General features: G+C 42.7%; 1 protein-coding gene across 17 annotated transcripts in view; it reads right to left on the bottom strand.

Annotated features, from left to right (window-relative positions):
* zmynd8 (zinc finger, MYND-type containing 8) overlaps positions 1 to 27739 on the bottom strand; it is a 106410-nt gene that overhangs the window by 36330 nt on the left and 42341 nt on the right. For 12 of the 17 annotated variants that reach the window (XM_070896347.1, XM_070896355.1, XM_070896359.1 and 9 more), the window contains 8 exons: positions 20659 to 20877; positions 19890 to 20003; positions 18602 to 18694; positions 14476 to 14563; positions 10865 to 10935; positions 9820 to 9897; positions 4790 to 4905; positions 18 to 502 (listed from right to left, as the gene is read on the bottom strand). In XM_070896347.1, coding sequence (XP_070752448.1) covers positions 18 to 502; positions 4790 to 4905; positions 9820 to 9897; positions 10865 to 10935; positions 14476 to 14563; positions 18602 to 18694; positions 19890 to 20003; positions 20659 to 20877 — 1264 coding nt within the window. The remainder of the gene's footprint in view (positions 1 to 17; positions 503 to 4789; positions 4906 to 9819; positions 9898 to 10864; positions 10936 to 14475; positions 14564 to 18601; positions 18695 to 19889; positions 20004 to 20658; positions 20878 to 27739) is intronic. The other 5 variants (XM_070896354.1, XM_070896361.1, XM_070896348.1 and 2 more) reach the window with 4 other exon arrangements.

Genomic DNA, 27739 nt, shown 5'->3' with positions numbered 1-27739 from the left:
AAGTTGAGGGACCATACCTGTGCTCCGGTCAATGAAATCCATGGATTCCTCACTTGCACTGAAGTGACTGGAAGCCACTTTCATACTCTTCTCTGCTGGTTCAGTTTCCAGATCAGAACCAGTGTGCACCGAAGAGTTTGTGCTCATTGGCGAGCGAGGCATGTCCGAAATCCTCCGACTGGGACCACTGATTAACATGGGTTTGCTGAGAACTATTTTCGGCGATGCGGTCATATCGAAGTTTAATTTAATTTTCTCATATTTATCAGGCTTGGCAGTCCCTGCTGCTGGGTTCTGGGGGTCTTTTAGCATCTGGAATTGGTTGTTGGGAGTGTATGGTGACCGGAAAGGTGCATAATTGAATACTCCAAACTTTTTACGAATGTTCTCCACATACACTTCCATTTCTTGCATTGCACTGTTGAAGATGCTTTTAGTCTTTTTCACAGAAAAGGGAATTTCCTTAGACATGAGGTAGCAGTTATTTATTGGAACCCAGGCCCTGCATGTAAAAGAGAAAATGTATTTATTAAAAGGTGAAATCAAAATAATTTGCTTTGTTGCAAGGACTAACATTTTTCCTGTTACATTTCGGTTTTTTTTCATCGCCTCCACCTCCAAATGAAAAAACATTTTATTTATGAAGGCATACAGGTGACCATTTTCCAGACCACTTTCTTTGATCCAACTACAGTTGTATCTCTCCAGTCCGGCACCCTTGGGACCTGACCGGTGCCAGACCAGAGAATTTTCCGGGCATGGGGCGGGCACACCAACCCTAGCGTTGTTAGCAGTACCCTAGGGGTCAACTGACAAGTGGTTAACTTTATAAAACTGCGGAGAGACCATGTTGAATATCTGGTTTGTAGAATAATATACTATTATAACAATTTGTTATCCTTTGTTTCTTTTTAATGTTGTGTTCATCAAGTTGAGTAATTTTTTTAATGAGTACGGAGAGTAAGAAAGACAACAAGGAAAGATCGATTGCTGTATTTACACAGATCCCTGTGTAAATACGCGATAAAGCATTTGGGTGCCCACGAAAGCCAATTCCTCCAAGCGGCGTAGACATCAACCAAAGCCAAACAGGCTGAAAGCTGCTACAGATCTGGGGCACAAACACCAGTGAGCGTGCCCAGTGACATCATTGCTGCCCCCTCCCAACAACACCCGCCCCGAGCTGCTGCTCACCTTTTTGATGTTGGACTTGGAGGCCGGATGGAAATCCTTTTTACACATGAAGTTGGCGAACTATTTCCCCATGGCCACGGGAACTGCTTCACAGCCGTCACCTCTGGAAATGGGGTCGGGATCAGGAGGAGCCGCAGGTTCCCATAGGGAATGAACGAGGCACTACAGAGCGGGCGGGAGCACTGCCGGGTCAGAGAGGAGGCGAGGGCTCGACCGGCTGTCAGGTGAGGGGATCTTGGTGTTTATTTAAACTGCTGACAACGCCGCTGACATGTGCTGCTCAGACGCCTACTGCGCAGCATTTCTCAGGCCCAGCTTCGGCGCCTCAATCAGCTGCCACACTCCTCGCTCGACCCGACCAAGGAGGGAATACCGGAGGCAGCGGGGAGCAGAGGAGCAGCCAGCCCGAGGACACAGCGCGGGTCGCGATCCCCCGCCAGGAATGATGCCGGACCAGGGATGTTGCTGTACCAGAGAGACGCGGACTGGAGAGGTACAACCTGTACTGGGAAATACAAGAGAAAATCCTGGGATCCTGTGTCTATTTCCCCCCCTAGCACCAAGTCCCGTTCACCCATCACCCCTTGTGCTCGCTGACCTACGTTGGCTCCAGTTCTCATCCTTGTTTTCAAATCACTCCATGGCTTTGCTCCTCCCTATCTCAGTAATCTCCTCCAGCCCCAAACCCCTCCGAAAACTCTGCACTCCTCCAATTCTGGCCTCTTCCGCACCCGATTTTCTTCACTGCACGATTGGCGGCTGTGCCTTCAGCTGCCTAGGTCCCAAGCTCTGGAATTCCCTCCATAAGCCTCTGAAACTCTCTCTCGCTCTTTCAATACGCTCCTTGAAACCTACCTATTTGACCAAGCTTTTGGTCACCTGTCCATATATCTCGTGTCCCAGTGTCAAATTGGTTGACAATCGCTTCTGTGAAGGGCCTGGAGATGTTTTACTACATAAAAGGTGCTATATAAATGCACGTTGTTGTTGTCATTGGAATAGAAAATTGTAAATTCAGGCCGCAACTAGACAAATTGCAATAGTACCAGGTGAGAATTAGTCCATCCAACATGGACCTGTTGAGAAGAACCATTCCTCAAATGAGATGTTGAAGTAAGATCCCATTATTCATTTAGCAAGTGAGGGGGGAATAGTGTCCTGGCCAAAATTATCAGCCTTGGCTCCGTCATAGCACTCTTGCCTCGGAGTCAGAAAGTTGTGGGTTCAAGCCCCACTCCAGACACTTGAGCACATAATCTAATCTGGCACTTCAGTGCAGTGTTGAAGAAGTGCTGCTCTGTTGCAGGTACTGTCCTTTGTGCGAGACATTCATTTGAGGCCCTGTTTGCCCTCTCCAGTGTATATACAAAATACCACGGCACTATTTAGAGAACAACAGAGGAATTCTCCTGGTGTCCTGGCCAATATTTATCCCTCAAACCAAAACCTAACACAGATGATCTTGTCATTTATTTGATTATGGTTTGTGTGAGCTTGCTGTGCGCAAATTGGTTGTTGTGTTTGCTACATTACAGCAGTGACTACACTTCAAAAAAGTATTTTGGGACGTTCCAAGATTCTGAAGATACTGTACAAATTCAAGTCTTCCTTTATTTCAAAATTCTTGATATAAACTTCACCTCTCAACACCCTTGTTAAAAAGGAGATTATGTAATCTTACTGGTCAATTCTAATTAAACATTTTGACATGAAACTTTGATACATCAATAGAGGCCACAGCAATTCAACAGGTAAGTACGGTAAACACTTCTTCTGTATAAATCAGGAATATGGGGAGAATTACAGTGCCCATTTACCCTGTCCTGCATATGCGATGCTTTGCTAATATGAAGCACCACTTTGTCTGATAGACAAAGAACAGTCTAACCTCACAACATCTGACCAATTTGAGTGAAGAAGTCGAATCCTGCGACCATGGAGATACAAGGATTTACCTTCCTGCTTGCCTGAAGGCATTGGCGTCTTGCTGGGACATGGTTCAACACTTCTACATATAAAGGGTGGTAGAAATTTGGAACTCTCTTTCGCAAATGGCAATTGATGCTAAATCAATTGTTAATTTTAAATCTGAGATTTATAGATTTTTGTTAACCAAAGGTATTGACGGTTATGGGCCAACAGCGGGTATGTGGAGTTAGGTCGCAGATTAGCCGTGATCTCTCTGAATGGCGGAACCGGCTTGAGGGGTTAAATGGCCTACTCATGTTCCTATGTTGCCTTTACATTTAACACCGCCAATGGTTACCAGCACTAGTGTAATTAACACAAAACGTGAAGTATAGCGAACAGTGAGGAGGATAGTGATAGACTTCAAGAGGACATAGACAGGCTGATGGAATGGGTGGACACGTGGCAGATGAAATTTAACGCAATAAAGTGTGAAGTGATACATTTTCGTTTAAAGAATGAGGAGAGGAAATATAAACTAATGAGTACAATATGAAAGGAGGTGCATGAACAGAGAGACCTGGGGTATATATGCACAAATCGTTGAAGGTGGCAAGGCAGGTTGAGAAAGTAATTAAAAAAGCTTAAGGGATCCTGGGCTCCATAAATAGAGGTGTAGAGTACAAAAGCGTAGAAATGATGATGAACATGTATAAAATACTGGTTCGGCCTCAACTAGAGTACTGTGTCCAATTCTGGGCACCGCACTTTAGGAAGGATGTGAAGGCCTTAGAACGGGTGTAGAAATGATTTACGAGAATGATTCCAGGAATAAGGGACTTCAGTTCCATGGATAGACTGGAGAAGCTGGGGTTGTTCTCCTTAGAGCAGAGAAAATGGAGAGGAGATTTGATAGAGGTGATCAAAATCATGAGTGGTCTGGACAAAGTAGATAGAGAGAAACTGTTCCCATTGGCAGAAGGGTCGAGAACCAAAGGACACAGATTTAAGGTGATTGGCAAAAGAACCAAAGGCGATAAAAGGAAAAACTGTTTTACACAGCGAGTGGTTAGGATCTGGAATGCACTTCCTGAAAGGGTGGTGGAGGTAGACTCAATCATGGCTTTCAAAAGGGAGTTGGATAACGTATGAAAGAAAAAAATTTGCAGGGCTACGGGGAAAGGGCAGGAGAGTGGGACTAGCTGAGGTGCTAATGCAGAGAGCCGGCATGGGCTCGACGGGCCGAATGGCCTTCTTCCTACTGTAACCATTCTATGATTCTAACTGTATTTCACCCTAGTGTTGTGCTCTTTGCTAGGGTACAGATAGAGGTTAGGACAAAACTCTATAGTTATACTGCTGGGTGTTGTTTTTTTCCCCCATTTTAAGTGGGTATTGTCGGAACATTTCATAATCCTAGTTACATTTTGGCGAAATTATAGATGGAACTGCTGACAAACATATATTATAGGATTCAGATGAATATTCCATGGAATACACAGTGTTATCTTCTGTAGCTTTCCATTACGCAGAATCCAAATTCTTTCTTTTCTTTTTCAAATGCTAAATGTTTTAAGAAATGGGGACTCTGTCTGTCAAGGGAATCAGTGTTACATCCAGTGTAGATTTGTGCACAGGAATCTCATTAAAAACAAATTATTATATATAATAAAAGATCAACTCGCACCTGTCATGCTGCCCAAAGAAACGTGCATCGACCTGTCCGTCCTTGTCCCGCAGTGCTTTTGCAGGCCAAAAGGGAAAGCCTTTAAGCTTAGCCCAGACAAGTGGGTGGGGGTTACTCTGTATAAAAAACACAGGTGAGGAGGTGAATCTATAAACCTTACAACACAAGAACAGAAGAATTGTTTGAAGATCTCTGCAATGCTGAACAAAAATGAAAAACGGAACAGGAAGGGTTGCACATGTTCAATGCAAACAATTCCATCTGAAGCAGATTAAGAATTGCAATTATTATCTAATAAACATAACTCTTCCAATGGAACGCAGTGGCACAGCATGCCTGTGCATCAACACTGCAGGTCTGAGAATAATACATTTGGAAGGGCAACTCGAACAGCACACCTGCCAGCGACTTACTTAGGTAGCATTATGAGATGCAAGGACCATCAGCAGGTCGGGGCCTTCAAAGGGAGCATATCATTTCAAGATACGTGTTGGAGAGCGACGGCTGTGAAGAGGGCAACTGGATTGGATGTCACCAAGGTCCAGGTCGCTGATTGGAGCGTGGGAAGGTACAGCAGGAGCAGCGAGGTGGGGCGCAGGAGCAGAGAGAGATCATGGAGCGACATGATCAGAGTCCAGGAGAGGCATGAGTACGGGGTCCAGAAGAGGTGAGGGCCCAGGGGCAGCACGGGCCAGCCCACACTGCAATAGGTGTGCGCGCACTAGGTCCGTGCAGCAGAGCTGGTCTCCAGTCGTCCTGGTTAACCCTTGCCACTGGACCAAGACCTAGCTCTGTCAAGCCCCTGTGGTGGCTGGTGTGCAACGGCCACCCCACGTTAAAAAAATCCACGCACAGGCATCTTCCACCCGTCAATATGTAGTTCGGGATCTGGAATATTAGATCCTTCATTGAAACACCCGTGAACTCATCCCTTTTTGGCGTGGAAGCAAGTCATCCTCGATACGAGGGACCGCCTATGATGACGATTATGAGATCTGGGAACATTTTCTGGCTCTCCCCTGAGTTAGGAGATGCTATGCTTCTTGGTGTGAGGGAAGTGAAGAATGGGTCCCTGTTATTTGCAACTTACATTGTTACAATGAAACAATCAGACTGTGCTGAAAAGCCTCACAACTGTAGAGACAGGAAATAAAGCACAACCAGCTTTACTTTGAAAACAGTCTCAGAAATATCATTGGAACATTCACACACAGCCAACTGCAAAACTCGATACTGTACTTGTTTTGAAATAACATTATTGGAATTGGTATTATATATCTTGAACACGAGGTGGCACTATATCATAAGTATTTTTCCTTCAGTAATTCAATGGCAAAAGAGTAGCAGACTTTCACTAATGTGATCACACAAACTTATGAAAAACACTGAAGTCTGAAGAATGCAATTACCCTCTGCCTGAACAGCGGCAGGACCTGCCCTACTCGACCAAAGAAGGGCTCAAATGACTAAATTTTCTGAAGACTGACACAGAAAAAAGATAACCAAAAGGTATAGAGGAGAAGGAAATTAACAAACTATTTATCTTTGACAGAGGACTGCAGGATAAAAGTACAAAATTTACAAGCCTTGAACAAGGTTAGAAATTAGAAAGCCGACTCAGAAAAGGATAATGGGTATTTGAAGTGAACTCCCAGAGATGATAATGGACTCGGGGGGTCAACTGACATCTTTAAAAAAAAAAAATGGGATCGATACCTGATGAGAAACAAGATGGAGAGTTTTAACAATTAATAAAACTGCTTGAATTTCCTATTCCCCCAGTAGAGTCCAGTGAAGGAAAATATTTTTCCCTAATAGTAGGGACTTCTAATGTATGCACCCGTGAGTATGCTGAAAATAGTTGTAGAGCTGTTGCATTGTGAGTGGCTTAGCCAGTCACGTGATGTTCACAAGACTCAATAAAACCCCAGTCAGTTGGATCTAGGTCATCCACGATGAGGTATGCAGTTGTGAGCCTAGTGGATGAACTGGTAATATGTAGTGTGATTGTTAAAGCTTTGTTAATAAACCAACTAGTTCTTAATAGCAATGCGTTGCTATGAATTCTTAGGCAAAGAAACTATGAAGCAAATACATTACAGGACTCAACAGGGGTGAGGGAGGGAAGACCAAGATAGAATAATCATGCATGGATTCTGGAGGGAGCGCACTGAATGGACTTTGCCTGGCTCTGATTTTCTTAAGCCACTAGCAATGCCATTATGCAAATGATGAAAGGTCAACTGATACCTGTATTGGATGATTAAAGCAGCAGTTGGCAAGGATCAATTAATTCTCCACTGAAAAGTAGATTGATTTTGAAAAAACAACTATTGCAAATTTAAACATGCACACTAATCCTAACTATGGCTCTGCTCATGGTACACCAGAGGATATGCTGTTTTATAATGGCAGGGCATTATACTATGTAAGGCACTAGGGGCTCAATTTTGCCCATGCCCATTTTCTGGCGTATTGCCAGTTACGCCGGGTTTTTAGGTCCAGAAATGCACCAGAAATAATTGTACTAACTTTCCCTGATCTTTAAAATGCGATCCGGAGCTGCGCAGTGTGTCAGTTGCCTTGGGTGGGGGGGGGGGGTGGGGTGGAGCCTGCTGTCTGCCGACAAACGCAGCTGGGCCCTCTGCGCATGCGCGTGGGAAAAAAACGTACATTTTTGACGTCATTGCAATGGGGACACATGCGCAGTACAGCTCCGAGTTGGCAATCGGCCATCTTTAAAGAGCCAGTTGTGTGTGTGAGAGAAGGAGTGCTGTGTGTTTAGTCGTCGTTAATTAGCTATTATTAGGTGGGGTGGCAATTTTGTATAAGTCTTAAAGTAAAATCTAGCTTAAATAATTTTTTATATATAGCTAATTCAATTATTTTATGCAATTTAATATTTATATTTGTAGTACTATAAGTAGGGAATATTAATTAGAGAATTAGTTGTCGTTTAGCTCAGCTTTAAAAGTCTATGGAATCAGTCTACTGGAACTGGGGAGTTGTATCCACTGTTAGACCGAATGCTGTAGACTGCCTGAGAGTCTGCGTCCCGATTTTATAAGTTTACTCATTTATACTTTTATAAACTATATTTAAATTGTCTGGGGGAGAAGTTGATTTAATGCAGCTTTTAAAATCGGTGGAGATCGGGTCCGCTGCTTATTTACTGCCGTTGAATCGACTGTTTGTCTGCTGCTGCTTATTGGAGCCTGTCTGTATATGACCGAAACCGCCGATTATTATTGTTTATAATTTTAATTTTATATGGTTCCACCGTATTTTGGATCAAAGGTTTGGTCGCGTGGGAGGACCCCTTAATTATTATAACTTTTTAAGACAATCAATCAGATAGGACTTATTTCTTGTTTTATTTTTGTTGGGCCGACTGCCGGTTTAAAGCCTCAGGCTAGATTTGTATGCGGCCAGAGAAGGTGCCTAGATCGGAGATCATACTGTCTCCGGGAGAGGGAGGCAACCTTCGATAACGTGGCAAAGTATATTTAATTGGAGCGAAGGAGTTTAACTGTTAGATCTCCCTACTTAATTCCAAGCTTGCCGGTCCGTCGGCTCCCTCCCCCACTGACCCTGGCCCCAAGTGCCCTCCCGGTCCATTCCCCACCCCTAGCCCAAGCCGAATGGCCTCCTCCGATTTACTTACCTGCGCAGATTTCTTTAACTCTCCACAAGGGTTTTCTGGAGAGGCCAACTTAACTAAAAAAATCGTAACTAAATGATTGGGGAAACTGTGTATTTTTAAGTTAGGTCAGAAAAAGCAGCCTGCTCAAAAAACAATGGCGCAAATCACGAGGGAAAATTGAGCCAATATGTTATTCTGCTGTTAAAAGTTCAGTTATGGAGATTTACGAGGATGTGCCAGGATTGGAGAATTTTAGCTATGAGGAAGGATTGGATAGGCTGCATTTGTTTCCGTTTAAACAGGGGTGCTGCGAAGAGATTTAATTGAAGTATATAAAATTATGAGGGGTCTAGATATAGTGGATATGAAGGACCTATTTCCCTTAGCAGAGAGGTCAATAACCAGGGGGCGCAGATTTAAAGTACCTGGTGGTGGGAGTCTAGAACACACTACCTGAAAGGGGGGTAGAGGCAGAAACCCTCATTGCATTTAAAAAGTACTTGGATATTCACTTGAAGTGTCGAAACCTACAAGGCTACGGACCAAGAGCTGAAAAGCGGGATACGGCTGGATAGCTCTTTTTGGCCGGCACAGACACAATGGGCCAAATGGTTTTCTTCCATGCCTTACAATCTGTACCGTAATCTTGTATGATTCTATGTGCAACAATGCATCCTTTTGAAACCTCAAGGTGAAATTGTTGTACCTTCCTAGATCAATTACGGCAAATCCTCAATTAGAGGTTAAACTGGTTTTAAATGCAACTCCTGAAATCAATTAGAAGGTTTTTTATGTTGCTGGGAAGTTGTTCACTCGGTTGTGGATTCGATCAGCTTTCTTTCTATCTTTTATTCCTAAAACCAAAGTGCAATGACTGCATTTCAAAATGCACATACCTGATGGCTAAGATATAGCTCAACATTTCAGAGTCCTAAAGGTAACTAGTATTAGTATTAGGCAGTCCCTCGTATCGAGGATGATCCTCTTCCACACCAAAAAGGGATGAGTTCACAGGTGTTTCAATGAGGGACCTGACATTCCAGATCCCGAACTACATACTGAAGGGTGGAAGATGCCTGTGCGTGGATTCTTTTAACGTGGGGTGACCGTTGCACACCAGCCACCACATGGGCCTGACAGAGCTAGGTCTTGGTCCAATGGCAAGGGTTAACCAAGACGACTGGAGACCAAGCTCTGCTGCATGGACCTAGTGCGCACACATGCTCCTATGATCCATAGATCGCAGTGTGGGCTATTAATGCTTAACTAACCATCAAGATCCTTAATAATTTAGAAAAAAAAGATTAAGCTAAAGCCCAAGTGTTCTTGTTGAATGGACACTCTGTGAGGGCTGTCACTTAACTTCATCAGAGAACTCCCAACTTACACAAGGCTCGCAGAACCAGTTGTCTCTCTTCTGGCATGCTGCCAAATAGCATTCTGGACAAACTTCAATCTCATTCATCTATTTTTTTTTTTAAAAAGAAAAAAAGCACATTAGGTTGAAACTACTTACTTTCTTTAGTATAACAAAAGGTACAACAGACATAAGAAAAACCGCAAATGTTGAACATCTGAAATACAGAACAGAAAATGAACAGCAGTGTCTGAAAGAGAAAGAGAGATTCTGTAAAGAATTTCACCAGAAAGGTTAGCCTAGCTTTTCTCTTTCAGATGCTGAATGACCCGACAGGTATGTTTAACATTGTGTTTTTATTTTATGTATAATAGGTTTGATCCAAAGTAAAAGATCCTTCTGCACTGCCTCAAAAATGCAATAAAACCAGAAGTGCAGTTGTGATACGACACCATGGGGCTGGAATTTGATAGCCATTTCCGCCCGGTTTTTCAGCAGTACTCCTATTTTTTGGTTGAAAACCACCAGGTGCAAGTTTCGTCCAAGTGTTCCGCCGGCGGTTTCGAAATATCGCTGGGGAGCGGACCGCCGGCGTGCAACACTGAAATAACCGCCACCACCCGAGTTTAGTAGTAGCGGTGTTCCGTAGTTGGGGAAAAAACACTGCCCCGGACGGAGGAAGCAGCCAGAGCAACGATGGTAGGTATGAAACCCTGCAAAGAAAGGTAAGTGAAAGTTTTTTTAAAAACATACTTTTGCAGCGATTCACTTGAAAGGGGTCCTGTGAATGTTTTCCGACTTGTTTTTCGGAAAAATATTTTTGCTATTTTCCCCCTGCCCAACTCGCAGTCTTGGACTAAATTTAAGTACCGCTCAATTTACCAGGATCGCGTTTTCCGCCGAGAATCCGCATGGAAGACTGATTTTTCCCACTGGGCAGAATTTTTTTCCATTTTTAAATCAATTTTCCGTCGGCCTTAATTGAATAATCTTAGCGATTTTTTGGGGCAGCAATCCGGGAGTGGCGGTTTTTGATCAAATTCTAGCCCTGTATAACCGTCTTGTTTATACTTACTTCATGCTCACAGATTTTAATGATCACCTTCGCTGTTGCTGTTAATTTGTGATTGGCTGCAATACAAAAATCTATTATTGACTTTAAAAACAGAACACTGTACAGTACTAACATTTGATTCAATAACATGGGGGGGAGGTGCACATCTAATAACTACACTGCATTGCACATTACTGAGCTTTGACTATATGTCCATTTGGCTAAGTGGTAACACTCTCATCTCCTAACCAGCAGGTTGTGGGTTCAAGCCTCATTCCAGGAGTTGAGCACAATTTACAGGAGTGAGGGGATGCTACATTGTCAGAAATGCCATCTTTCAGGCGAGATTGAGGTCCTTTCTACCTGTCCAAGTCAATGTAAAAGATCCCGTGGCACTTTTTCCAAAGAAGAGCAGTGAGTTCTCCCAAGTGTTTTCTTTCTCCTAGACTGCTGAAAATGATTCTTCAGACCCCAGATTGACAACCGGGGGATAAAGAGTACCACAAAACGGAGCTTTTCACAATTTTGTGCGTAATACATTAAAAACACACAGGTCTAATTATGTTGCTTCCATAAAAATACAGCTGGGCCTGGAAGCAATAATGCAAGCACTTGATAGATTCATCTAAAATTCCTGATTTTAGTGGAGGTGTGACCACCTTTGAAATACCAGCGTCTGTATGCTTACACCAGGGCCACAGTTTTATTGCTCTTCCATTTTCAAGTAAAAGAGGTTATAGCTCCTCGTTAGCTTAGGTGAGTTTACTCATCGAATAGCTGAGCTGTACAGGCCAAGAATGTCCCATAGTTTGATCCCCAGTCTGTGCTTAGTTAGCTGTCCGCAGCCGGGGTGGCAACACGACATTACGATCAACCTGATCATTCTAGGGCAGGGAGGAGAAAAAGGTTTCTACTCCATCATTAACCAGCAACCCTTACTGAAAAGTGCATGTGTGGAGATTGGGGAGGACAGGGTCAGATAAAGCATGTTATGCCTCTTGTAGTCAATTATTTTTTATTCAACTTCGAATGCGGGCTTTGCTGGCAAAACCAACATTTATTGTCTATCCTTAGCTGCCTTCGATGATGATGAGCATTCTTCTGGAACTGCTGCAGTCCGTGTGATGAAGGTGGTTAGGGAGGGAGTTCCAGGATTTTGACTCAGCGACGATGAAGGAAAGGCAATATATGTCCAAGTCAGGATGGTGGAGAACTTGCAAGTGATCGTGTTTCCATCCACCTGTTGCTCTTGTCCTTCTAGGTGGTGGAAGTTGTGGGTTTGGGAAGTGCTGTTGAAAGGCCTTGGTGAGTTTCTGCATTCTGTGAATAGTACACGCTGCGCCGATGGTGGAAGGAGTGGATGTGGATCGGGTGCCGATCAAGTGGGCTGCTTTATCCTGGATAGTGTCTGGCTTCTTCAGGTGTTGTTGGAGCAGTACCCAGCCTAACAAGTGGAGAGTTTTCCATCACACTCCTGACTTAAAGACAAAGAAGAACTTGCATTTATAGTTCCTTGTTGACAGTAGAGAGTCTTTGGGAGTTAGGAGGTGAGCCACTCGCCACAGAATACCCAGCCTTTGACCTGCACTAGTAGTCATGACATTTATGTGGCTGAAATAAATATCCTCCAATGACCACAGCCATCGTTCTTTGTGCCAGGTAGGACTCCGGCCACTGGAGAGTTTTCCCCCAATCCCCATTGACTTTAGTTTTATTCGGGTTCCTTGGTGCCACACTCCTTGAAAAGCTGCCTTGATGTCAAGGGCAGTGACTCTCACCTCGCCTCTGGAATTTGGCTGTGTCCATGTTTGGACCAAGGTTGTATTGAGGTCTGGAGCAGAGTGGCTCTGACCGAACCCAAACTGAGCATCAGTGAGCAGGTTATTGGTAAATAAGTGTCACTTGATAGAACTGTTGATGGCTCCTTCCATCACTTTGCTGATGATTGGGAAGTAACTGGCTTCATGGGATTTGTCCGGCTTTTTGTGGATAGGGCGTACCTGGGCAATTTTCCACATTGTTCGTTAGATGCCAGTACTGTAGCTGTACTAGAACAGCTTAGTGAAGAGTGCAGCTAGTTCTGGAGCACAAGTCTTCAGCTATACAGGCGGGATATTGTCAGGTCCATAACCTTTGCTGGGTCCAGAACGCTCAGCCATTTGTTGAGGCCAAGTGGAGTGAATCGAATTGGCTGAAGACTTGCATCTATGACCTTTTAGGAGGAAGCCTGCTGACTGTGTCAAAACTCAAACATGAATAACTTGGTGAACTATCAGAAGGCACCTGGCAAGGCATCAACTCAGCATGGAGAGGAGGGGACAAAATTGGCAAGAGAAAAAAAAGGTTGACTGCTCATCGGTCATCTCAACGGAAAACAACCCACATTTTAAACCAATGCAATTCCCCTTCAGTCAAAGTGCTAGTACCTCACGTGTCCCATTTCCTGCTCAGTGGTGCAAAACTAGTCAGCGACAGTCCTTCACTAGCTCGGGCACGTAAATGTTCCAGATGTGCAGCATGCATGAAGGGTCCAGACTTCATCTTCAGTCTGCACCAAGATAGCAGACTTCAACCAGAGCAGCAGTGAGGCACTATACAACTAGCTTTAGTCTCCCTTGACAATGGAGGCGAAGGGAGTAGAGAGAAAAAAAGAAACAGAAAGTGCTCCCACTCTTGGTCACTAACCAGTGTCCCCTTCTAGACAACACACACGTCTGGGCAGTGAGTGGGGACAAGATTGGGTTGGACTGTGATGCCCTCCAGTCTGAATAGTCTGCCAAGATTCACCCTCCAGTCTCACTCACTCAGACAAGGTGCCAGAGGGCTCCCCATGCCAAAGGAGAGAAAATAGTTTGCAGCAGCCAATGAATGAACATTTTGTGCATCATTTCCCCTCTGCCAACACAAGCAGAATATGCTCCTATGGGCAAGGTCAGATACCAGGCCACAATGAAACTGGAGTGAACAGGCTGCACACCGTACAGTATCAGACCAATGTAGTACACAGGAGGAGGCTGTTTAATCAACAAACAGCAATTTTCAGAGACAGCACTTTGTAAGGATTACATTCAGGGGTCTATAAGGTAAAGTTTTTGTACAAATCTACAACAGTATTCCCATTCACAGGAGCATCTGAGTGGAACCCCACAATATCAGAGGGAATTATACAGATGTATAGTTCCAAACTAACATGAGAAAGAACAATAATGCAGGGCAGAAAAGTTCCAAATTGTGTAAAGGTTATCCACCTCACATTCGTTCAAACAATTGCAGTTTCCTTATAAATGAAGTGACTTCCTGCAGCAGATTTTTTTATTATGTCGAGTTCTGTTTGTATAGATACCATCAAAAAGCAAATGTCAAATCTTGGAGCACATGTAACCATGAGCTTATGGAACTGTATTACTTGAAATTCAGCATCATAAAGTAACATTGTAACAACTATGAATTATTATTTCAAGATACAGGGTACCACCTGTTGTATCATTTAATGCAAGGTCTTATAGGAACCAGACATTCCTTTACTACAAGTACTAATGAAGAACTGGAGACTAAAAGATACCGCTGAAAGCTATGTCCCTCAAAATGCTAGAAGGGGGGTATGTCTCCTAGTAGCACATCAAGATATTTACCACCATTATATATGATGCAGTTATGCAATATCCACTTGACATCAGCAAGGAAAGCCTCAGTGCAACCATACATCTTCTTCTTGACATTCTGCAAAAACAGAAATACTCAGTTGTGGCAAGTGCAACATTCTGTACAATATGATCAACACCCTGGAAAACACACAAGTCCATACAATGCAGCTCATCTTTAATGAGAACATGTTTAATCTGTTGATTGATCGGGCAGTTGGATTAACAAGGGTACACTTCAACTTGGTTGAGGGGGAGGATGTTACTAGCCAACGGTACAAACTCAGACAGGTTGCTCAAGTTCTCGTATTGAAGAACGAGGCACGGGACAGGGCTGTGACAAAAACAAAATGTAGCATTTTGTCTAAGATTCCACTTGGAATTGGCTTTGTTAATTTGGCCACAGTACATAAAGGGTTAAGAATGAGCTTCATTCACACAAATCACCTCACAATTTAATATGATGCCTTGCTGCATTAAGTGGTTTGTTTCTCAACAGGCGGTTTGCTTGACGGAGGAATCAAGCTATTCAATTCAAATACAAAACATGGTGGGGCCGAGATTGCCCCTTCCCTTAAGGCCGGTTACCGTCGGAAATCGGCGGCCAAGCTACGGAGTGGAATAGCCTCCAATTTTTCGTGGAATGACCGCCATTTGGAAAATTCCTCTCCTGCGGTATCCCAGCGGTGACCCATTCCCCCCACTGCTGCCCCTCCCCCACCACCGCTGCTGATCCCCTTCCTAAGTGAGTCATCAGTGCGCGCACTGCCGATGTTCCCCCCCGCCGCCCCCCGATCGTGAAATTCAGCGGAGAAAATCTTGCTGCCAGCTTTTTCTGTCGGTGCATTGTGCTTGGAGTGCTTCTAAAATGTGCGGTGCAGCTGCCATTAAAGGGGAGGACTTACTGCCGCAGCTTCCATTTAAATTTTTTATGTCGGCCGACTGCCATGTCGGGCCGACAATTATGCCCCTGGGTTCGGCCGGGCCACCACCAAGCACAGCCTGGCACGCCATCTTGGGTACCAGGCCACTGACCCAGCCGACACCCTCCCTGGTGGCCCAGTGGACCGAACTTCAAGAATCGCACAGGCTCTCCCCTTTAAGTGAAGGGGAGAGACGTGGTAATGTGCCAGCGCGATGGTGTTATCAGCGCTTCTGGCCCCATTATGACTGACTTCCGGGCCGCTGGGGGAAAAAAAGCCAAAGAGCCGAATCTCACTCAAGAGGCCACCCCATTGACCGCGCCGGTAAAAACATCCGAGACAGGGTAGGTGCACTGCGTTTCTGGCAGTGGGCAATTTCGGCCCTGCTGTGTATTGATTAAAAAAAATCAAAATTTAGGAGAGGCCCGGTAAGTGACCTCGGACTGATGAGCAATATTTGAGAACTTCAATGAAATGAAAAGGAGTCTCTATTCAGTGTGTGTTTTATTTCAATCACCCAGGAATTTCTCAGGGTTTACTGGACAAGAATCCAGGTTATAAATGATCAGGAGAAACTTTATTATATAAAATTCAACAAAACTTGTATTCTCCTTTACGTGTGGTCTAGAGGTGCAAAGGGCTCTAATGGGTACAGAGGTTTGCAAATCATTAAAAGTAGCAATGCAGGTTAACAAGGCCATAAACAATGCAAACATAGCAACGGGCTTAATTTCTAGAGGAATAGAATTGAAAAGTTATATTAAACTTATATATAGCCTTGGTTAGACCACACTTGGAACACTGTGTACATTTCTGGTCTCCATATTACAAAAAGGATATGGAGGCACTGGAGAAGGTGCAAAAATGATTTACAAGGACGATACCAGAAGGGAGGTTAGAATCATCAGGAAAGATTAAACAGCCTGGGGCTCTTTTTAATAGAAAAGAGAAAACCAAGAGATCTTCAGAATTATGAAGGGGTTTGATAGGGTAGATGTAGAGAAGATGTTTCCACTTATGGTGGAGTCCATAACTAGGGATCATAAATACTGTATAAGCGAGTCACTAATAAATCCAAAAAGAAATTCAGGAGAAGCTTTTTTACCCAAAGAGTGGTTAGAATGTGGTTCTTGCTATGACATGGAGTAGTAGAGGCAAATAGTATGGATGCATTTAAGGGCAAGCTAGATAAGAACATAAGAATTAGGAGCAGGAGTAGGCCATTCAGCTCCTCGAGCCTGCTCTGCCATTCAATGAGATCACGGCTGATCTTCTACCTCAACTCCACTTTCCTGCACTGTCCCATATCCCTTGATTTCCTTAATAGTCAAAAATCTATCGCTCTCTATCTTGCATATACTGAACGACTGAGCATCCGCAGCCCTCTGCGGTAGAGCATTCCAAAGATTTGCCACCCTCTGAGTGAAGAAATTTCTCCTTATCTCAGTCCTAAATAGATGACTCCTTATCCTGAGATTGTGGCCCCTGGTTCTAGACTCCACAGCTAGGGGAAAACATCCTCCCTGCATCTACCCCGTCAAGCATTTTGGAGTGGAAATTCAGTCCGTTGCCGCCTCTGTTCGCGGTAATGGCAGCGGAATTGATTTTCAGGTGGCCGGCCAGCGTCCAGCACCCCACCGGGACATTCGGTGCGGGTTTTGCGGGGGCGCGGAACAGTACCACCCAGGAGAGGCGAGCCGGTGTGCAACACCCGCAGTTGCGACAGTTCTGAAATTTGTTTCCTGGGGGGACCCGTAGCATCTTATAGCGCACCCTAGTGGGACCGCCTGGGAAAGCGGGCGGTCCGAGCTGTTCCAGCGGCAGTGAGGGAAGGAATGAATTCCCGAGGCAAGTGTGATTGTTCTTTTTGCGATTTAGGTTTATGTGGGGTGAGCAAGGTATTGGGAATGTTTTTGGTGTATTTGTTGCCGATGTTTGTTTTCACAGGGAAGCCTCTCTTGGGACGCTCTGAGACCGGCTCTTTAGCTCAGGATTTTCAGTTGCTAAGCCGGCCTAGCGGCCTAAGAGAGGTGTGGGATGCCTCCCTTAGCACTCCGCTCCACACTCAGGGCCCAGCTGATGAATTTTGTGGCTGCAGACGCATTTCCTGGCGCACAATTTACTGTCCCATCATCTTTAGCCTCCAACCACATTTCCAGCCCTAAGAATTTTGTATGTTTCAATAAGATCACCTCTCATTCTTCTAAACTCTAGAGAATATAGGACTAGTCTACTCAATCTCTCCTCGTAGGACAATCCCCCCATCCCAGGAATCAGTCTGGTGAACCTTCGTTGTACTCCCTCTATGGTAAGTATGTCCTTCCTTAGGTAAGGAGATCAAAACTGTACACAATACCCCAGGTGCAGTCTCACCAGGGCCCTATATAATTGCAGTAAGACATCTTTATTCTTGTACTCAAATCCTCTTGTATCAAAGGCCAACATACCATTTGCTTTCTTAAGCTGAATGTGATTCGGGTACAAGGACATGATAAGAGAGAAAGGAATTAAAAGGATATGCTGATAGGATAGGGTGGGAGGAGATTTGTCTGGATCATAAACTCAGACACCCCCTTTGGGCCAAATGGCCCATTTCTCTGCTGCAAATTCTATGTACTCAGTTTTATGTTTTTTTTTAAATCAAATGAATGTTTCTACTTTTTTTGTATACTGTGGAGGAGACAAGGCACAACAGATTTCATCAGATGCTACTATCATGTGCATCTAAAATAGGTGTATAGAACCAAAAAGTCCCAATTTTCAGGTGAAAATTAAAAACACTGAAAATAAAGTACCATAACTTTAGGACACCCAGCCTTGCCAGATTATTGAGCAAGCGATGCTGGAGTGCCAATCCTTGCCACTGAGCAGGTTTATTAAAGTAGAGTATTGTTATACTCGAGCCCTGCCACTGGATGGCACCAGACAGAAACAAACTAAATTGCTGTTAAAAAAACTAAAATATGCAAGGTACAGGATTGAGATACCGTTTGCAGATTTTTTAAAATTGCATAAACTTAAAACTCAAAAAGAAAAAAAAAGGAAAGTGGGGCAATTCAGCAAAATAGGAATAAAAAGAAAAAACAAAAGCGGTGAAAATCAAAGAAGAAGAGAATACAGACACAAGAGCCAAGACTAGTGGGAACTCTCCAGTAAGTTACACAAGCCAAGAGAGGCTCACACTCCAGACCTACCTTTTCTAGTGTGCAAATGTCCATTGGATGAAAGATGTATTCGGCATAATCGGGATGTTGTTCTAATGAAACTGGCTTCTGGAAGGGCTCAGTCTGTTAAAAAGCAGCACAGTATTTTAAGCTAGGAAAGGAATGCTCAGTAACAAAATGAATGTTTAGATAAAATATTAAAAAGATACAGGTATTTATTTCCCTTTTGAAGCAAGATTTTGATTTCATTTCCAGATGAAAACTGTGAGGTAACTGTTCCATGATTAAGGCAAATGATTAGTCATGGCATGACAAATCCCACAAATTACTGCATTTAGCACAGATCGCTGCCCAAGTATTGCAATTTTGCATACAACGTTCTGGAGGCAGTAAAATGCTAAGTTCTGAACGGATCTGAATAATGATTAATCATTGCCCCAACCATAATTAAAGTCCCCTCATATAAGGTGGGATAGTGCAAACAATATTAGCAGGTCACTGCACAGTGCCATGTTCGCTGAGCCACATGGAATAGGTCGGAGCAAGGAGAAGAGAAAGACAAATAAAATTGGAGAATCTCGGCTGGATGATTCATGGTGACTCCTCAAGAGATGAACTGAAAGAGCCACTGACAACAGCCTTGGCATAGGCCACGCACCAATCTCTTTATCGCAGATTTTTTTTTTTTAAACTGGCAGACACAAATGACAAAGAGGGAGTAATCTACCCAAAGACATCATTCAGAAAACCTGGCATTTCTCACAGCTTCCAGCTGGCAGTTTTTTGTGCGAGGAGATGATCGAGAGAGGTACTGCATTGTCTTTAGTTCTGGGACAGCACTCCCGGAAAGTGGATAACTTCTGCGGCTACTGCCAGCTAGAGACATTAAACAAACCATAAAAAGAGGCAAACAGAGGTAGCGGGTCTTTGTGCGAGTATTGCTGTCCCAAATTAAGTATTAAAGTGCCTCAAGCTTTGACTTCTCTCTCTACACAAGGACTGAATGAGCATGATGATCATATAGCTGCTGCAATTTTTGACTTTGACCTGCTCCATTTAAAGGTTTGTATTCAGTGTTGCATTTGATTCTTCGCTCATGTGCATTTCGACCAAAAGAGACGCTTCAATTGGTCTCAATTTCTAATAAATGTAAGATACAGTATAATTCATAATATTTAGCTGTAGTGTGGTGAATCATTTCACTCGCACGCAAGAGCCTCAACCAATGAGCTCAGCTGACACCAGCAGCGTGTAGCATGGGGAAATCACAAGGGAGAAACAACACAGAGGAGTTCACAGTGTTGCCATTTTTACTTACTCCTGGCTGCTTCATCTTCTGTAGTGCAAATTTCAGCAGATAAGACAACTGATCTATAGTGAGCATAGTCATAGCTTTGCTCTGAGTCTCAATACATTCAGCGACCGTGATTTTCTGTGAAGCAAACAGATGTAAAATAATTAAAAACAAATCTGCTGACGTTGGATGTTCTGGGTACAAACTTCACATCAGCTGCAGAACCACCTCAGCAGAATATGAACAAGTCATGCTGGTCGAACGCAGCCTTCCAGGGAGCGCAATATTAATCTTCAGACAGACATTCCTTTCACTCATGAACTGCACAGTGGTCTGAACGGCAAGGATACCAAACAAGGCCACAGCCAGCAGGTTTAACACCAAGATATTACATTAACCCTTTGAAAAACTTCTTGAATTATGTATCTGCCAGCTTCTAAAGCTGCTGATTATAAAAGTACAATTAGAGAAATTAATAAAACTACAAAACCTGGAGCTTAGGAAAAGAAAATTAGAGAAGTCTTTGATTAAAAAAATCTAACTTTATTGCTCAAAGGGTTAATGATGTAATATACACAAAGCTTACCATGTTCTTAGCAACTCAGTCAGTTCCCTGTATCCATACCAGTTTGTGTTATTGATGAACCTTACCCCAGGAATAGTGGCTACATGCGTCTTTTAACCAAATTTATCACATAATCAAAATAAAATCCCACTTTCTTAATAAAAGAATGAATTTGAACAAATTCATGCCCATTTCCCTCACCATAGTTTTAACTATCTTTTACCATACCTCACATTCTGGACAGAACCAGTCCCCTTCCGGTTCAGCGTTCAGTTTTAAACACTTTGCATGGTAGACACGAGGACAGAGCTCGCAGCACAGAACCTGGCCCTCCCGGTGGCACACCCAGCAATAGAAGTCATTTCGACCATCCTGTGGTACAACATGAAGAAGGTCTTTGGTGAATGGCTGCTTCATAGAAGCAAAGGGACCACGTCTAAGTGTCAACTGAAATGGCAGGCAAGAGAAACAGGCTTGGTTTCAAAATGGGATGATCAGCAATTGTTAGGGTGCAAAAAAAATACCAGTTTTGTTAGGCTTCTCATCCCGCACACCAGATGGTTAGGGATGCAACAGTAACAACTGTCTATTGACACAAGGTTGCCAGAATAGTACAATATATTCAGATGACGACAAATTAGTGACAAGCTTGTTTTTTTTTTAAAGAAGCAAGTCGCATAAAATTCAGTGATTCAGGCAATTGTGCTCTATACTTCCAAGACATGCACTTAATTTTCCATACATTAGTCTTGCAAGACAAAAGATTACAAAATAGACCAAGGTAGTAAAAGTTACTGATATTTGCACTATTGAGACAGAGGGGAAAAAAAAGCACAGAAGGCAATGCCCAATTGTGTTTATTGATTTTAATATTCAGAAAAACTTGCAGGAAAAATTTGTAGATTTTTTTGTGAAAGTGTAACAGAAACCCTTCCATCTGAATAAGCAATTCGATACCTAACAAGTACCGGTATTCTAATTACACTACATCAAGGTTAATACATCTCACATCTACTGTATTTAACAATACTAAAACATTCAAACCAGCTAGATTTACTTAGAAATACTGTACCAATATTATCAATGCATACTAACATGTACGTTCTGTGCAACATTACTTATGTCCCTCTCACCATAAATCACCAAAGCCACCATTTTGTTTTCTTAAGAAACAACAGTTTTCTGATGTTTTTTGTAGAAAACAACTGCTGGTCTTCAATGTATTTAACTATGGTTCCCCCTCCAATGGTTGTCTGGCAGCCAACCATTACTACACATGCAAGGACCATTAACCCCATTCAATTTAGGTGGGGCTCATTAAGCTGCCAGTCAAATTCTGCCCAAGGCTCACAATTATTCTGCATTTTAACAGCACTACTAATTCAGTATTGATCAAATCTATATTCATAACAGAAAACCTAGCATCTAAATAGGGTATTTGAAAAACTTTGCTCAAAAGTCAAGTCAGTAGATTAAATGAGAATATCCCAGAGACCAGCTGAATGTGAAAAATGTTCCAACCTGCAACTTGCCATCGTCTTTGGCCCCCGCCACAAACTTCGTCTAATAGCGTCTGCTTCAGCCCATCTGCTGCTAAAACCCTCATCCGTGCCTTTGTCGGCTGCAGACTCAGCTATTCCAATGCTTTCTTGGCCTGCCTCTCACCTTCCACCCTCTGTAAACTTGAGCTCATCCAAAACTCTGATGCCGGTATCCTAACTCGCACCAAAACCCATTCTCCCAACACCCCTGTGTTCATTGACCTACATTAGCTCTCGGCCCAGCAACACCTCAAATTAAAAATTCTCATCAGTGTGTTCAAACCCTTACATGGCCTCGCCCCTCCCTATTTCTGTACCCTCAGAGAACTCTGCTCCTCCAAATCTGGCCGAGTGCATCCCCGATTTCCTTCGCTCCACCATTAGCGGCCGAGCCTTCAGCTATCTGGGCTCTATGCTCTGGAATTCCCTCCCTAAACCTCACTCTCCTCCTTTAAGATGGCCCTTAAAACCTTTCTCTTTGCCCAAGCTTTTGGTCACCTTATGTGCTGGGTGTCAAATTTTGTCTGATAATGCTCCAGTGAAGCACCTTGGGATGTTTTACTACATTAAAGGCACTATATAAATGCAAGTTGTCGTTGACCTCAGAACCCACTAATGAGTTCCAAGACATCATGAGCTAAAATATTTTGAAGTTGGCTGTTTTGCCTCATTCAGCTGGTTAATCGGAAGAGATATTCCATTTCTACAATCGATGGACTATGGCATGGTGACCTATAATTCATTCTTCCTTTAACATTCAATGATCTTACTGCAATTTGGCTGAGACATTTCCATACACCTGGCAGGGGTGCATCAGACACCTTCTGACAATGTAGTTGTAGTCAGGGTATTATGGTCGTAACAGACGGCCATACAGCATTCTGACCTGATGGATATCTATTATTGCAGCAAGTTTTGGTTACTACTGAGAAGCCAGGATGTGGACTCAGTGCAAATGCTTTTAGCCCAGGGATAGAGCAGTAAGCTGGTATCTAAGTTGACAATTTGAAGTGGTTGTTCAAATTGAAGTGAAGACAGAGTATTAAAATTTCCTTGCAAGGCAAATTTTCACAAATTAAAAGCATGTTCTCCCAGAACTCATGATTATTTAATTTTCTTTCCCCGCAATATGCAAACATTCCTCAAGTTATAACCATCTCCACAAATCCTCCCTCAGGTGGAAGCACAGTCAAAAACAAAACACTTTTATCCCCCCACCCCTCCAACTGAAAATACGAGCTGCTGCACAGAAGTGTCGTGTATTTTTAGCAGTTCTGAGGTTTACTGCACTCAGCTGGTGGTGCCAATATGCTCAAAGACAACATCCATTGAATAAAGTCCAAAAAAAATCACTGAAGTATGAAGAATATTAAATACACAATTAAGAGAAATGTCCAGAAAAAAAACATGCATGGATGTCAAAGAGGTAAACTTGCTGTTTGAAGTGTTTTGAAATACATTTAAGCCTGGTTTCCCAATTGGCATAATTTTAACACCAACTGGTTTTCACCCGTGTTAAAATAACCTAATTGGAAAGCCCAGGCTTAACTTTCTTTGGGAGAGCGGGGTAAAGTTGGAAAAGAGGCAAGAAAAGTATCGACTAGAAGTTCCAACAGTAAGTTTATTGTTTTTTTAATTAAATGTATAACTGTTCTATAATTGTTGTAAAAGCAATTACTGCCATTAAAGGCTTAATTAAACTAGATTTAGTTTGAATTATAAAAATTAAAATTACCCCCAAAAAAGTGTGCCTTATGTTAGCTGTAGTAAACCAGAACCCCACTCATCCACCCCAAACTCTCCTTCTGCCTTTTTCCTATACAGGTACTTTGTGTGCAAGTCCCACACTGGCCTAATTAAAGGCACTGAAATAATCTGTCTACATTTCACTTGCTTTTTTAAACAAAGAATGCTCATGTTGTCTAGAGATCAAAAGGAAGATAATATGATCTGCAATAAAAAAAAACTTTCCCAGCGCATTGAGAAGTTTATAGTGTACAAGGCAAAATGCCAATTCTTGTACATGATGTAGAGTATAGGAAAACATCATAGTGTAACTGCTTAGGTAGCATTTTGGAAGAGGGAAAAGCAAAAAAAAAATGTGGCATAAGGATTTACTGCAGTTTAGTGATTTTCTAGCCATAGGGAAACACAGCCGATATATTCAGCAAGATACGCAAGTGTTCATGTCTAAAACAGTGTCTATCTCCGGCAACACAAGTTTGGACAGAGTGGACATGAGGCAAAAATACATTAAAAGGTTATGTTGAGTGTGGCCATAGCACAGAGCTGATGTAAATGGAAAACGGGAGATGTTCATTGTGTTTTTCTTGTAAATGAGTTGGTTCCAAGATGCTCAAACTTGACTAGATTGAGCCAGGAAGTCATTATTCAGGATAATTCTGGCTCAAGCCCACACTATCTAAATCAGTATACACAAATTCGCAATCTAAAATTAAAATCCACATCATGCTGAGGCGCCATTAAGAGGTAATGAGATCATATGTAGCTGGGATTTCCTGCTTCTGCATGCCAGCAATTTTTCGTCCAACAAAACAAATGGATGAAAAAGTCACAAGTGAGGCAAGTGCAAAACCTGAAAACGTCGGTATTTAAGTTAAAACACTAAACGTACATCTGTTAATTTTTCTCTGCTCAAAGTTATTGCTCCAAGTTTAAGAGAATCTTAGGGCTTTAGCAGAGTTTATTATGCAACATGTGATCTGTCAGAGTTTCAGATCATATCAAAACCAGTTTTTAAAACCACACCTTAGAGCCAGGTCATTCTGACCTTGTGTAAAAAGAGCTTAATAAATACATTGATGCTAATCTTTTAAATTTCCTTGAAAATAATTGTTTAGACCAAAAAAAATGCTGGAGGTGCAGGCATACTTTTATAAGCAGATCTTCATGGCTATGTGACAGCACATAATGCAAATGATTGGGCAAGGTCTGTGGAGGGTATATGATAACCTAATATGTATCTAATCTTTCAGACACATTTCTAATATGAAGTGCGTTAATGAAAATCATTGAGGTGAGAAGTGGAGCTACACAACACCGAGCATTCACAGTTTATGAGTCACCCAACTCCATCTTTCCTCCCTATCTGGAAAAAGCAAAAGGGGTGCTCACACTGGTTTGCAAAACCATGCCTCATTCTATTTATCACATAACCTTTGAGATTTTTTTTAAGTGATTGCATTTACACACCAATTCCTGGGTAATGACAAAAATGAAGTGGAAAGCATAAAGAGATGAGATAGATACATTGGGTGAAGATGAAATTTAAGGAGAATGAGTAATACCACAAAACAGGTGTGACCAGATTAAAGAATTGATTTAAATGTCAGCCTTATGCACAGACTAATGATTTCAAGGTGCTAACTTCACAACTGCACTCTATGGACTGCCTGTAAAAAGACCTAGTTGTGTTTACTATTAATTAAAGATTAGCAGGCACTGGTGGAGGTCATTTATGACGTTAAAAATATCCTATTTTGTCTTAATATTTAAGAGAGATTAATAGGAAATGGCTTGTTTTGGAATTGTTTAATAATAAATAGATTTGCATGCAGTCAGCAAGGATGACTATCAGACAGTGCGGGCACTGTTCAGGGTCCCACGGGGAAATGGTTCTCTCAATAATAACGTGGAGTACATTGTGTGCAGAGAACTTTCGTAGTTGTGTACGGAATTTGCAAAGGTCAACCATCAAGACGAGTTTTTCTGAAGCTGGGTCTTTCTGACAGGCAGTTTTAGTGAATCCAACAAGTTTACTTTGGGGTTCCTGCTATTGCACGAGCTCTGCATTTGGGAAGCCACCAGTACTCGGGTAGAGTATTAAAATAGCTCAACTCAGCACAGGCTTGAGATCAATCTTAGGACCTTTTTGGTTCTTTGTACTTTGGGCTACATCAGGGTAATTTCATTTTTGTTAAGGCATTGGAGAATGCATTCCAGTGCTCAGTTCATAATTGCATTGCCCATTGCAGAACAGACTAAAAGACTTGCATTTATATAATACCTTGTCGTGTCTAGCTCAGTGAGACTGCCCTCACTTGGTTCCACTCTTACCTATATGACTGTAGCCAGAACATCTGTATCAATGGCTTTTCTGCCCACCCCCAGTCACCTTGGGAAACCCCCAAGGATCCAATCTTTGTTCCTTCCTCTTCTCTAACCTATATACTGCCCTTGGCAACATGGGGTGAGCTCCACATGTATGCTGACAAGACTCAGCTCCATCTCCAGCATTTCTCTTGGTCCCTCCAATGCTTCCATGCTATCAGACTGCTTGGCCAACATTCAGTTGGCTTTGCTCCTAGCCACATGCTCTGTATACACGCCACCAACTCCAACTTCCTCTCTGGTCACTATCGGAGGCTGAACCAAACGGTTTACAATCTTGTCGTCCTATTTGACCCAAGGCGGAGCTTCCGATCCCATATTGCCTCCATCAGAAAACGTGCCTACTTCCACCTCTAACATTGCCCACCTCTTCCATTATTTCATCCCATCTGCTGCTGAAACCCTCATCCAGGCCTTTGTTACCTCCAGACTCGAGTATGGCCAGCATTGCACCTTCCAAACACTAAACTTCAACTGATCCAAAAACTCAAGATTCCACTATGCTACCCCACACCAAGTTCTACTCACCAATCATCTCTCGCCTAACTACATTAAATTCCAGTGCTCTACTGCTTCAAATTTAAAATTCTTTTGTTCATCTTCATGACTTCATCCTTCTGTATTTCTATAACCTTCTAGTGCTAACCACAGCAAAACTGTTCCTCTAACTCCTGCTGCTTGTGACTACCCTGCCCACCATTGGTAGCTGTGTCTTCTCCTGCCAAGACATCAAGCACTGGAATTCCTTAACTACACCCTCCACCTTCCATTCCTCCTTTAAGGCCCTCCCTAAAACCCACTGCTAATATGTCCTGTGTTGACTGGACATCCAATTTCCCCGTCATCCTTCTGTGAAGCACCTTCTACGTTAAAGGTTGTTGATAATGACATGGCTTTTGATCTCTTCAGTGTTGGCTCAGTTGTAGCACTCTCGCCCGAGTCAGAAGGCTGCAGGCTCAGATCCCACTGCAGAGACTTGAGCACACAATCTAGGCTGCCATTTAGTGCAGTACTGAGGGGGTGTTATCTTTCCGAAGAGACATTAAACCGAGGCCCCGTCTGTCTTCTCAGATGGATGTAAAAGATCCCATGGCACTATTTAAAGACCACCAGAGGAGTTCTCCCCATATCCTGACCAATATTTTTCCCTCAACACCACCTAAAATAGATGATATGGTAATTTATTTCAATGCTGTAATAGCTGCCACATTTTCTAGATTACAAAAGTACTTCATGGGTTGTAAGCATTTTTGGACGTAAAGACTTTGGGATACCCGAGGCCATGAAAAGTGCTATATAAATGCAAGTTCTTTTTTTCTTCCATTAATGTTCTACACAACATATTGGATGGTTAGTAGTTTAGAGATATATACCCTATATACATAAAAAACATAAAATCCATAATGCTGGAAAAATACAACATTATTTACTTTGTGCTTAATGTGTTTATCTGCTACATTTAATTGTTGATAACATTATATATGCAGACTATAGATATACTCTCTGTGTGGTCATTATGTAGTTGCATAAGATGGAGACTTGTTTATCTGATGTACTGTCAATAAGGTTTGCACTCTGTATATACTATGCTGGCACCACTAGAGGGTGCACCAGGGTTTCCTGTCCTGGTGGCAGGG

The sequence above is a fragment of the Pristiophorus japonicus genome, chromosome 12, assembly GCF_044704955.1.
Source record: "Pristiophorus japonicus isolate sPriJap1 chromosome 12, sPriJap1.hap1, whole genome shotgun sequence".
Lineage (NCBI taxonomy): Eukaryota > Metazoa > Chordata > Chondrichthyes > Pristiophoridae > Pristiophorus > Pristiophorus japonicus.
The sequence above is the reverse complement of the archived record's forward strand: the minus strand, read 5'-3'. Positions and strand labels throughout refer to the sequence as shown.